The 12,114-nt window shown below is 53.4% G+C and overlaps 4 protein-coding genes across 4 annotated transcripts; 2 read left to right on the plus strand and 2 right to left on the minus strand.

The window, feature by feature from the left end:
- Positions 1-546: 546 nt before the first annotated feature.
- On the minus strand, positions 547-2,979 carry PG994_006057 (beta-glucosidase 6; the record flags this gene model as incomplete). The annotated part of the gene is made up of 3 exons (XM_066857466.1): positions 547-2,114; positions 2,167-2,332; positions 2,386-2,979. The coding sequence occupies 3 exons, from the start codon at positions 2,977-2,979 to the stop codon at positions 547-549; spliced, it is 2,328 nt and encodes a 775-aa protein (XP_066716735.1).
- Positions 2,980-3,847: 868 nt separating this feature from the next.
- PG994_006058 (uncharacterized protein) lies at positions 3,848-5,135 on the plus strand (the record flags this gene model as incomplete). The annotated part of the gene is made up of 2 exons (XM_066857467.1): positions 3,848-5,042; positions 5,098-5,135. The coding sequence occupies 2 exons, from the start codon at positions 3,848-3,850 to the stop codon at positions 5,133-5,135; spliced, it is 1,233 nt and encodes a 410-aa protein (XP_066716736.1).
- Positions 5,136-5,468: 333 nt separating this feature from the next.
- PG994_006059 (uncharacterized protein) lies at positions 5,469-7,909 on the minus strand (the record flags this gene model as incomplete). The annotated part of the gene is made up of 6 exons (XM_066857468.1): positions 5,469-5,473; positions 5,542-5,675; positions 5,775-6,128; positions 6,235-6,725; positions 6,804-6,914; positions 6,998-7,909. 6 exons carry the CDS (start codon positions 7,907-7,909, stop codon positions 5,469-5,471), a joined length of 2,007 nt encoding a protein of 668 aa, XP_066716737.1.
- Positions 7,910-8,040: 131 nt separating this feature from the next.
- On the plus strand, positions 8,041-10,814 carry PG994_006060 (amino acid transporter; the record flags this gene model as incomplete). The annotated part of the gene is made up of 6 exons (XM_066857469.1): positions 8,041-8,097; positions 8,219-8,273; positions 8,886-9,078; positions 9,153-9,225; positions 9,315-9,828; positions 10,177-10,814. 6 exons carry the CDS (start codon positions 8,041-8,043, stop codon positions 10,812-10,814), a joined length of 1,530 nt encoding a protein of 509 aa, XP_066716738.1.
- Positions 10,815-12,114: the final 1,300 nt, after the last annotated feature.

A 12,114-nucleotide genomic window follows, 5' to 3' on the forward strand; every position in this document is an offset into this window, starting at 1 on the left:
TGTATATCTTGTGATGGTTGATGAATACCCCCGCGCTCCCAGCCCAAAAATAGTATTAACGTCATCAATGAGAACATCCTTGTCGGGATGAGTTCTACAAGGGTGCTGGTCCAAATGTGTAGGGTGGGACGTGCTGCAAATACTACATCCCGAGAAGAGGAGGCCTTTGGGACATCAGACAGACACACGAGCACGCCTCGAAGGGGGACGACAGTACACCAAGAAATGTATCTTACGAGACAGTCAACTACACAGTAAATATCTTTGTATTCACCTATACATTTACTGGAGATCTCAATATTGGTGTTTTCCACATATTACTACAAATTGAATCGTGACTATCGTTTAAATGCTACCTACATGAATTCATTTTCTAACATTGGCTACTCATCAAAAGGTGGCCGTAAACTCCTTTCATCCCGTATATACATGAAGCAATAGCCACCATTCATTACTCGACATATTCTCGTATCGATTCTTTTTCGCTCTTGGCCTACCGCTTTCCCTAACCTGCTCCCGAGCCCCTATCCACTATCTTCACCGTTTCTAGTAAGTTTCAGGGAGACCCGCGAAGTCCGGGACATCAGTATCGCAGTTGAACTCCTTGTCGTAGGCCTTGGCGGGCAGGATGCCGGCCGCGAGGCCCTTCTTGTAGCTCCAGAGGGGCGCGTCCTCGGTGTCCCAGGTCCAGTACCACCAGCCGAGCCCCTTCTCGAACGAGACCATCTGGGCCTCGGCGAACATCTTGAGGAACTTCTTGTAGGTGGCCGAGTAGCGCGAGGGGTCGGCGTTGGCCTGGTCGCAGGAGCAGGAACTGTCCGTGGTGGGGCAGCGCGGGGAGAGGGCGTCGAGCGTCGCGTTGCCCGAGTCGTACGTGCCCGTCCAGCGGTTGCCCCAGCCGACGTTGGTCAGGTACTTGGCGCAGTCCGTGTCGGCCTGGGACCACTCGGCGAACATGGTGGGGCCGAAGCCCGTGGCGCGGTTCATCGACTGCTGCGTCTGCTCGGTCCAGCCGTCGCAGGCGTACTGCACCTTCTTCTGGTGCGTGTAGACGATCTGGTCGTTGTTGAAGATGACGTACTGGTGCACGTCGAGCACGAGGCCGTCGAGCCCCTGCAGCTTGCCCTGCCAGTTGGCCAGGCCCATGAAGCCGTCGCCGAAGACGATCTGGTTCTGGAAGCCGTTTCCCCGCACCAGGCGGTAGGCGTCGCTGGTCCAGGACACGACGGCGTCGGCCGGCAGGTTCACCATGCGCGGCTCGTTGGCGAGCCCGTAGAAGGCGACGACGTTCTTGTACCGATCCTGCGCGAAGAACTTGCTGAGCCGGTCGTGCACGTCGAGGCTGCGCTGCCGGTTGAGCGCGCCGTCGGTGCCGTTGAGCCAGCGGATCTCGCCGAGTCGGCCGCTGTGGTTCCAGCCGTTCTGCGAGCCGGGCAGGCCGTGCAGGTCCAGCTTGACGCGCAGGCCGTGCTTGCGGCACCACTCGATGGCGCGTAGCAGGTACCGCCACGAGGTCCGGAACACGTAGGGATCGTCGTCGTACGTGATCACGGCCCAGTAGCTGTAGGGGATGCGGATGTGGTCGAGCCCGGCGTCGACGATGTCCTTGATGGTCTGCTCGGTCACGAAGTTGGCGTAGTGCTTCTCGAGCGTCGCGGCCGCCGTCTTGGGGCCCAGGTGCGAGCAGAGGGTCCACTCGTCGATGATGTTCAGCCGCGAGTCGTAGTTGAACAGGGACGGCGTGATGAACGGCTCCAGACTGAGCCAGCCGCCGAGGTTGACGCCGCGCGCGGGCTTTTTCGTGTAGTCGCCCCAGGGCTTGTCGAGCGCAGGCACCTTGTCGTTGGCCGCGGCCGAGTCATCCCACTCTGTGAAGAGCCCCATCACTGGTAAGTCGCCGACCGTATCGTTGGTATATGTGAGGTTGAAGTCCGTAGTATCAGCCCAGGTGAATGGGTCCAAGTATGTGCCGCGAGCGGCCGGCGGGATGCTGTCTTTGGGCACGTCGTTGAGGTTCGACTTCTTGTCATCTGTTCCAGCATTCTTCTTGCTGACCACGACCGCCACCACGATAATGATGATGAGCACAACAAGAGCAACACCAGCCACGATCCCTGTATCGCTGTCAGTAAAAGTCAGGAAGTCGAATGATAATCGTGCACCTACACTTCTTCTTCTTCTTGTTCGTTGGAGGGCGTGGTTTGTAGTAGCCCTCCTTTTCGTTCAGAATGCTGTCGTAGCTGTCGTAGCTGCTGTGTTTGCTCCCTGCGCCTCCTCGCATACCTGGCACCGCACGGCCTTCTTCGACGATAGCACCACTGACGATTCTCCCCTTCTTCCGCCGGTCCCGGCTTATGTGTCGTTGCTCGTAAGATGACTGCTCACCAAGATCGGAGTCCATTTCATGCTGAGGTCGCCTTGACTTCCTGGGGGGTCGTACTTGTAGTGGTCCGTCTCATCGTCCGTATATGCCTCTCTTCGTCTCCTCTGCTTCCTGGGTACCTCTTGGTCTGTCTCATGATCCGTGACAGCTTCATGGCGCCTTCTTTCTTTCCTCCGTGAGCTCTCTCCCCTCTCGTCGTCGGTGTGTGCTTCTCTGCGCCGTCTGGCCCTCCTGGCCTCTCGGTCCTCATCGCCATGCTCATGCCTTCTTCGGCGCTCCCTCCTTGTAGATTCGGCATCCTCCTCCACCACGATGTATTCCTGCTCTTGAGGTGGTTTTGGCCTTCGCTTCTTCCTTCTCTTGTTGGGGTCTCTGGGCTCCTCTGAGGGGGCAGGATTCTGGGCGTTGTAATCGTTTAGTTGCGCGAGAGCATCGAGAGACAGCCCCTTGGTAGTCCCAGAACCGGTGGTTTCCGCGCCAGATTCTGGTCTTCGAGAGCCGTGTTCCCTCGACTTCTTCTTGCGGTGGCCATTCCGCCTCTCATCATGGGTGCCGGACTCACGATGACGGCTTGTGCTACCTTCGCGTGGCGCCATGGGCGGCCGTCACTTTGGAATGTGTCAAAACGCACAACAAATAGGCGAATAATTTCCCAACAATACTGATTATGTAGTGTGATTGTCTCAAAGCTAGGAAAGCCGGAATGGTGTGTAGGCTTTTTACGGAAATAATCATCAGCTGCTGGGGAATGGATTGATTATGCGCGTGCAGGGAGCGGGACGAGACAGCTTCTGAATATTTCCTTGGCACAGCCTGCAAGACGACGCTGGCCCACGTTGGCACAGCAACGACTGGCCTATGACGAGCATTTCTACATCGCGATTGGTCCCGGCGTCCTTGGTAACACTCGGCGGTAATCTGGACACCTAAACTGGACATAAATTGGGCATTGAAATCCAATGGAAGCGGTGAATTGGTTCAATGCGTGCCAAGTCAGTTCAATTAAAACGGGATGCTATCTTCATCGACGATTTTTTGGATAGAAAGTGGAAGAGTAGAGGACCGAAGATTCGATCAGCATTGACTGGATTGATTGCCGATCAGCGATCAGCCGCCAAGCAACGCACTGGTGCGATCCCGTAACCGTAATGCTGCATCTCTCACTATCGATAAGTACCCTAGCAGCCTGCTACCCCCTAGCACTCCACGGCTGCTAAGCGTTAAGCCGGATCGTGGGGTAAAGATGTACCTAACAGCTGACCCGACCGCCGTCGCATACCGACACCGAAGGTAGCCGAGTGCCATGGCAGTCAAAGACCCCCAAGATTGCGGTGGCCTCGGTTTTCCTCCCTTTCGACGATGGCCATGTTTAGCCTCTACTACCATCTGTCGTCCATTGCGTCTTTTTCAATATATACGGGACATGCTTCGTTGTCGAGATAGACTCTGAAGCACATGTACAAGATGAAACCAAGTAGATCGCTTCGGCTTCTGACCAAAACATCCGCGACGAAGATTGCCGGACGCAATGCCGCGTCGACTCCAGCCGTAATCAGCGTGCAGCAGCGAAACCGTCGTCGATATTCAACACATCCTCCCAATGCTCGTCTCAACCTCCCGACCGACTATTCCACTACGCCTCTCCTCGCCCACAGTTCCCAAGCGGCCCTCTCGAGCACAGAGCTGGCCCCCGAAGTGCGCAATGGCACGACGAAGCGGATGAACCTGTTCCAGGCCATCAACGACGCCCTGGCCACGGCCCTGACCGAAGACGAGAACGTGCTGGTGTTCGGGGAAGATGTTGCCTTCGGCGGTGTTTTCCGGTGCACCATGAAGCTGGCCGAGTCGTTCGGTGGGGACCGCGTCTTCAACACCCCGCTGACCGAGCAGGGCATCATGGGCTTCGCCATCGGCGCCGCGGCCGAGGGGATGCGCCCCGTCGCCGAGATCCAGTTCGCCGACTACGTCTACCCGGCCTTCGACCAGATGGTCAACGAGGCCGCCAAGTTCCGGTACCGCGACGGGGCGTGCGGGCGCAGCGTGGGCGGCCTGACGGTGCGGATGCCCTGTGGGGGCGTGGGGCACGGCGCCATGTACCACAGCCAGAGCCCCGAGAGCCTGTTCACGCACATCCCGGGCCTGCGCGTCGTTATGCCGCGGAGCCCGCTGCAGGCCAAGGGCTTGCTCCTCGCCTCGATCCGGAGCAACGACCCCGTCGTATTCATGGAGCCCAAGATCCTGTACCGCGCGGCGGTGGAACAGGTCCCTACTGGCGCCTACGAGCTGCCGCTGTCCAAAGCGGAAGTCCTCAAGGAGGGCAGCGATGTCACCATCATCTCCTACGGCCAGCCACTGTACACTTGCAATGCGGCGATACAGCGGGCGGAGGAGGATCTGGGAGTCTCTATCGAGCTCATCGACCTGAGGACATTGTACCCATGGGACAAGGAGACGGTCTTCAACAGCGTAAAGAAGACGGGGCGGTGTATGGTCGTCCACGAGGCCATGGTCAACGCTGGGATTGGCGCTGAGGTCGCGGCTGTGATCCAGGAGAACCCGGAAACTTTCAATTGGCTCGAGGCTCCAGTCCAGAGGGTTGCTGGATGGAGTATACACACGCCGTTGTTATATGAGAAGTTCAACATTCCCGATGTTTCAAGTAAGTGCATCCTCTTGCTCTTCAAGATACATAAGAGTGCTAATCACCGCGACAGGAGTGTACGAAGGTATCAAGAAACTCTTAGATTATTAGAGATAGATCATACAAGTCGGTTCACGTTCTCAAGCCATGTTTGAGTGTCTTTATTGAATGAGTTGGGCTTTGATACCTAAGACAGAAAACGGTCGCAACTTGGTCCCAACGCGGACCAGCGAATGGACCGAGCTACCATCTATGCTCACATTGGTTGCCAGTCAGAACCACCGACCCTAAAACCTCCAGTTACAGATGAAGAATATTCAATTGAGAAGTATGTACATTGATGAAGTTCATACACGCTAAGCGATGTAGCCGAACCAAAGCAAATCCCACGCTCACCCACTTTCCAAAAGATCAATGACTACTATTGATGAGAATAACGCCCTCTCAACCTCGGGCGAGACAGTTCAGCATTCGGATTATTGTCGCTTGTCCCAAACTCCCTCTCTTCACAACTTACAGCAGGCGACTGCTTCTGTTACCTCTCCCATGACCTGCTTCGAAGTGAGGTCTTTGTTGGAGGGCACATCAATAGCGGGGTTCCGCGAAAAGAAGTCGGCGGGTGTAAGATGAAGCTGCATAATCTCGACAGGCCTAGAGGTAATTCAAACTGTTGTCAGCGATTGACAGACCATCATAATGGGACCGTGACAGAAGCGAAGGGAGAGATGGATGAAAAGGAGAAACACATACATGACAGGCCAGTCCTCAACTCGCGGGTTGTGGGTTAGCCCGAATACGCTCCAGAGAACCAAGTCCTCGTCCAGCACGTCGTCGTTTCTTGCCGCCGCGTCTGCCACCCCGCCGACCTCGAGAGCCGACTGCAAAGTGTACTTGCCGCCCGCGTACAGCTCGTGGTCTTTGTACTTGGTCACCCATAGGTGGTGCCGCGCGAACAGCGCCCTCCGCGACTGCGTGCAGTTGGGGTCCGCCAGCAGCAGTTGTGTGGGTGGCGGCGTCAGCTTGTAGCCCACGGGCCGCCCGCTGATGGGGTTGGTCTTGCTGTGGTTCTGGATCTTGAAGACGCGGTTGTTTTGGGGTGCAGCACTGTTACGCTGTTGGTCAGTATTCAATCGAATGTCGTCATGGATGTTCGGCGAAAGCAAGGGATCATAGTAATTGTGGATAGGAAAGGGGTAGGGGTGTAACTGACTCAAGGCCGACAGACGTCGCAATCTCCGTCTTCCGAATCTCGTAGAAGTTGCCGTTGGGGTTGGTCCGCTTGTCGAGCCGCACAGGCAGCGACTCCTCCTGGACCACGGTGTTGCGGTGGCCGTCGACGGCCGGGTCGATGCGGACACAGAAGACGTGCTGGTGGTTCTGGGCGAGCACGCCCGGGCTGACGACGTTGCCGTAATCGCTCGTCTTGCCCGCGTCGATGTGCACGACCGAGACGATGCCGGTGGCACGGCTCTCGACCGTGATGCCGGCGGCCTGGTCGAAGACGAAGTTGAACGCGTACTCGTAGTTGGCCAGCGTGATGATGAACTGCACCACCAGCTCGCGCCGCCGCGTCACCACGGCGCGGCCCGTCCGCCAGTTGGTGTGCTTCCAGCCGATGCCGTGGTCCTGCTCGTGCAGGCAGATGACGTTCTTGGTCTCGGTGGCGGTGCCGTCAGAGCCCACAAGCACACCATCGAAGTACTGGTTCATAAGTGTTAACATCAGCAAGTTCCAGGGTCAAGACCGCAGCTAGAGAAAGCATGCTGCCACCCGACGTACCTTGATAACACCTAGACAGTCGCAGCCGAGCGCCAGGTTGTTGACACAGTGGCCGAGGCCACCATCACCGAAATCGAACGCCTGTTTCCGGTGAAAATGGGGGTCTTGCGTCTGCATAAGGGACGGTCTGTGTGGCAAGTTCCGTTAGCCCATTTTATTGGCAAGGGGGGCTGATGGAGGGGAGAGCTACTGACCATGTCACTCATACTCAATCTGTAGAGGATGCTGCGCCCGTCGTATCGGATATCGTGCAGCACGGCGCCCTCCCTCGAGTTGAAGGTGGCGCGCATGCTCCACTTCTGCCACCGGATGAGGTTGCCGTCCGAGACGGAGAAGCTGGGCCCGTCGGGCTGCACGACGCCCAGCGGTTTCAGGTCCCGCCGCGTGCCCTCGGGCAGTAGCTCGGGCACGTACTCGCTCGCGGCGTTGTGGTCCAGGAGGCGGGCGGCGTGGGTCTTGCCCGTCAGGGGGTCCCCCCTGCCGCCCGTGGCCAGCTCCTCGATGCGGATGATCTCTTTGCTGTGGGCGTCCATGACGGGGATCAGGGGCAGCGGGTACGCGTAGAAGTTGGAGTCCGGGTTGCCGCTGCGCGTGTCGCGCGCGAAGAGGAGGGCCTGGAAGAGGCGCTTCCGGCCGTCGGCGGCGTCGGGCGCGCCGTAGGGCCAGGGCTCGATGACGACCTCGAAGCCCTCGGGCAGGTCGAGCTCTTGGATCTTAGCCTGGAACAGGGGCGAGTCGTGCACCACCTGGACCAGCGTGTCGAACTCGTGGATGGCTAGGCTCCCATGATGGGTGTCGGAGCTCACCACCTCGTGGCACACACGCCTTTTCTCCCTCAGGTCAATAATAGACTCATGGTATTCGGGAAACTTTGTCCCGCCGATGACGTCGTAGGTGGCCAGAGCCAGGCGCGATGGTCTTGGGGTATCTTCTGTGACCTTCCCCGAATGCTCTAAGTCAAGGAAGGCTGTCACTTGTGACTTGGGGGGCTCGTGTAATAAGATCTGACGGAACTGTATGACAACATCCGAATAACTGTCCTTGACTATGTCTCTGGCAAGGTTTGTCTCCTCGAGACTGAGTGCGGATAGGGGGTGGGGTGCCATATTGATGAGCCTGGAACGCACTCGAGGGTATGGAAAAGGGAATGGATGTTTTTGCAGTTCTCTCCGTCTCAAAAGCCTACTTGATGGGCAGACATCTGCCTTCAAATAGTCCAGTCTCATGAGACCTCATCATGCTCATTACTTCATTGCTTGACAGAATCATGATAATCAGATCACGATTGAGCCATGTAAGTCTATAGCTGTCTGAATATCGTCTAAACCCCTTTGGGGCAATATGCAGCAAGTCTAGCATGGTTCCCCATTCCATATGCACGATTCCCTAATCCGTCAGAAACTAACTACATATAGGTACCGCCGCAATGGGTCTTCTGGTCGGCGTCTGCCAAGCCCGGCCATCGGACATGTCAGCCCTTATCGGCATAAACGCCAGGGGTGCCTGCGCCGGCTCCACTAGGTTCGGGAGACGGGATTCTCGGGACGTTTAAGTCATAGATAAGCCCGCGTCAACTCCCCAGCTTTCCCCCCCCCCCGATGCTGGAGTAGATGGCAAGCAGATAGGAGTCGCCCCTATGTGACGGTGCTTATCTCTGTTAATACAGGGGCGACTTGGGTAGGGATGTAAATCCGGTTGTGCGCTTTGTTTTCAGCTCTGGCGCCGGAAAACCAGCGTGGCAGCCTTGCTACCCTACATACAGCAAGCTGATAAGGCGGTTAGCTAGTAATGTACGTGCAGATGAACACGAGTAAACGTTGAAGAAGTAGATATAGACGGTGTCGCCGTGTAGTTGTTGGTGAGACAGTTCTCGTCAGGAGTCTCGGCAGTTTCAACCAATTGGCCCGAGTGACGACACAACAAATCCACGCCCGACCGACCACCCTCGAGAGAACACCATCAACTATCTCTTGTTAGATCTTCTTGGTTGCTTCAATGATCATGCCGTACTCCAATGAAAAAGATAATGGTCTGGAAAAAGGCGTCGAAACCCTTCAGATGCAACCCCTAATATATTGAAAGGCTCCCTCGGCCCTTCGAACGGGGATGAGGCCCGATTGGCGCAGGCCGGCTATGCCCAGGAGCTGGATCGTACGTTCTCGCTGCCTAGCCTCATCGCTTTGTCGCTGTGCCTTACGGCTACATGGGAAGCTCTATCTGGTGTTGTTTCCGCGGCTCTCACAAGCGGTGGTGCACCTTGTCTCTTTTATAACTAGTAAGATAATTATCCCCTTTGTTGGGCCAACATCTTATGACCTCAGGCACTGATGATGAACTCTTTCATTGTAGTGTCCTCTCTTTCGCCTGCGCCCTAGCGATTTCCTCTTCACTTGGAGAAATCGCTTCCATATACCCCACAGCAGTGAGTTTGGGCCTTTCAAGCCCCCTCCCCTTTTTGTATTCACGCCAAATCAAGAAAGCTCTGCTAACTCGTTGTTTGTCTTCCCAAAGGGTGGCCAGTACTACTGGGTGGCCGCCTTAGCCCCCGTCTCGAGCCGGAAAGTCGCATCGTACGCTACGGGATGGATATCGCTCGGGGCCCAGATCATCTTCACCACGTCGGCCTGTTTTGCCGCTGGTCTGCAGCTCCAGGCCCTAATCATCATGAACAATCCGAGCTATGTCCCGGAACGGTGGCACGCCATGCTGCTCGTCTGGGCGGTTCTGGCCTACTCGGCCGCCGTCAACATCTGGGGACCCAAGCTCCTCCCACACCTCAACCTTGCGTCAGGGGTCATCCACATTGCTGGGTTCGTCGCCATTGTCGTGATCCTCGGCGTCATGTCCAATAAAGCGTCAGCTGCCTTTGTCTTTGTCGAGGCCACAAACAGCAGTGGTTGGGAAAGTGACGGGGTGTCGTGGTTGGTTGGGCTGATTAGTGCAATATATCCCTTCCTCGGGTATGTGAAACCCTCCCATTCTCATTACTCATTCTGCAAAGGGATTGCTGACGCTGAAGGATCAGGTATGACGCTGCGTGCCATCTGTCCGAAGAAATCCCCGACGCGGCCCGAAATGTACCGCTGGCTATGGTTGGTAAGTGATTTGGTGTTTATTCCTTCCTTTCCAGCGGTTATTCCTCTCAGCTCCAGTGCTTGTTCCTTGTTATTTCAGTGTCTCAGGAGCGATGAATGCATCGTTTATCCTAATGATTGTGTTTATTCCCTTCTGGAATATCCTGTTCATTTTAAAAAGAGTAATGCTGATGAGTCGATAGGCAGCGTCGTTGTAAACGGTGTAATGGGGTTGATCTACTGCATCGTCTTCCTCTTCTCCATCTCCAACCTCGACTCGCTTCTGTCCACATCGACAGGTTTCCCCTATTTGCAGTTGTTCCTCGACGTCACCCGATCGCCCGTGGGCGCGACCTTCATGTCGCTCGTGGTGGCCGTCCTCGCCATGGTGGCCAACTGTTCGGGCGCGACGTCGACTTCGCGCACCATGTGGGCGTTCTCGCGCGACCGCGCGATCCCGTTCGACCGGTACTTCAGCGCGATCAGTGACGCACATCACGTCCCCGTGCGCTGCATCGTCGTCATCACGGCGTTCCAGATGCTGCTGGGCTTCATCTACCTGGGCAACACGACGGCCTTCAACGCCATCCTGTCCATGTCCATCATCTCCATGTATCTCTCGTACATGCTGCCGATCGCCTACATGCTGTTCGGCGGGCGCGAGCGCCTGGATCCCCACATCCTGGGCCCGTTTCAGCTGGGCCGCGGCCTCGGGCGGGTCCTGAACGTCGTCAGTCTCGTGTGGATGACGGTGGCGATCATCCTCGGCACTTTCCCCACGGCGATGCCCGTCACCCCGCAAAACATGAACTACTCGATCGTCGTGATGGCGGGATGGCTCCTCTTCGGAATTGTGTACTATGTTAAAACCGGACGCAACCGCTACGCTGTGCCCGTAGTCGGGGCCGCGGTAGTCACGTCTATCGCGGTAGCATAGCCGTGGATATGGCTGAGAGATGAAAGACGTAATGCGGCCAATCAGACAACAGAGTCAGTGATTGTCTGAAGTGATACGCGAGTCATGGCTTGTATGTTATCATCGGATCAGAGGCAGGAGGTCTTACCTCGTATATTGGACTAGGTCAAGGTTCCTGTACGTCAAACAGTAAGGTTTATGGGGAGTAGCCGGCCGCATCGTAGTGGGTATGCCGTTCTGGGGATTTTTATTGCGGAATAATATCTAGTAGGGCGGTATTTCCGTATTTCCGCAAGCTAATATAGATTATATGTAATGTAGTCCACGGTCTAATTAAATATACGGTTTAATTAAATACTTTTTAAAACCTTATATAATAAAATATAAATTTATTTAATCATTACGTTTAAAATTAATTAAACTTATTTAAAATCGTTTTTATTAAACGCTTTTATATTATTTTAATAAGTATAAATATTATACCCGGGCTCTCTATAAATTTTATAACGTTATAAGCGCGTCTTAAACGTCCTCGTATAATTACTCCTCTTTCGCGATTCGTCTTATAACTATTTATTAATATCCTTTTAAAACTATAGGTCTTTTTTAATTTATATACGAAATAATTTTTTATTTTATAGCCATTTCTTTTTTATACAGCAGCGTCGGCTAAATATTTTATTTACCTTTCGTAATATAGTTACTTCACTTTTTAAAAAAGCGAGCTAATATATAATTTCCGTTATACTTTTCGTAATTTAATTAAGTTTAATAAAAATTAATATTAAAAAGCTATTTTAATACCGCGCGATTCGATTTTTTATATATTTAGTTTAAAACTAAGTTTTAATTATTTAAAGTTTTTAATTCTTAAAGTATAAACAAATTAAAAGAGATCGCCGGAGGCGTTAACGTACGTAATTATATATTTAATTATAAAATAATATATTCTAGATTATATAATATAAGTCCTATTTTTTAAAAACCTCTTTAAATATTTAAAACGGTAAAAATCACTTAGAACGTTTCTAAAAACGCTAATAAGAAGTCCTCCTTTAAAATATAAGTGAGATACGCTTATATAAAACCCTCGATTTCTTTCTCGTATAACTTTTTTAACGTACGAAAATAACCGATATTAAAAGGTTAAAGTTTATACGATAAATAAGAAAGTATATAAAGTATAATAATCGAGTTCTTTTTATAATAAAGCTCGAAAATTATTAAATAATAATTTTTATAACCGTTAAAAACTAATAAGCGATAAATATTTTTTCGTATAAAACTTCGTATATTTATCGAAATATCGAATCTAGTTCTC

The sequence above is a fragment of the Apiospora phragmitis genome (assembly GCF_038363925.1).
Source record: "Apiospora phragmitis strain CBS 135458 chromosome Unknown utg000006l:1.0-5683423.0:1.0-5690449.0, whole genome shotgun sequence".
NCBI classification, from domain to species: domain Eukaryota; kingdom Fungi; phylum Ascomycota; class Sordariomycetes; order Amphisphaeriales; family Apiosporaceae; genus Apiospora; species Apiospora phragmitis.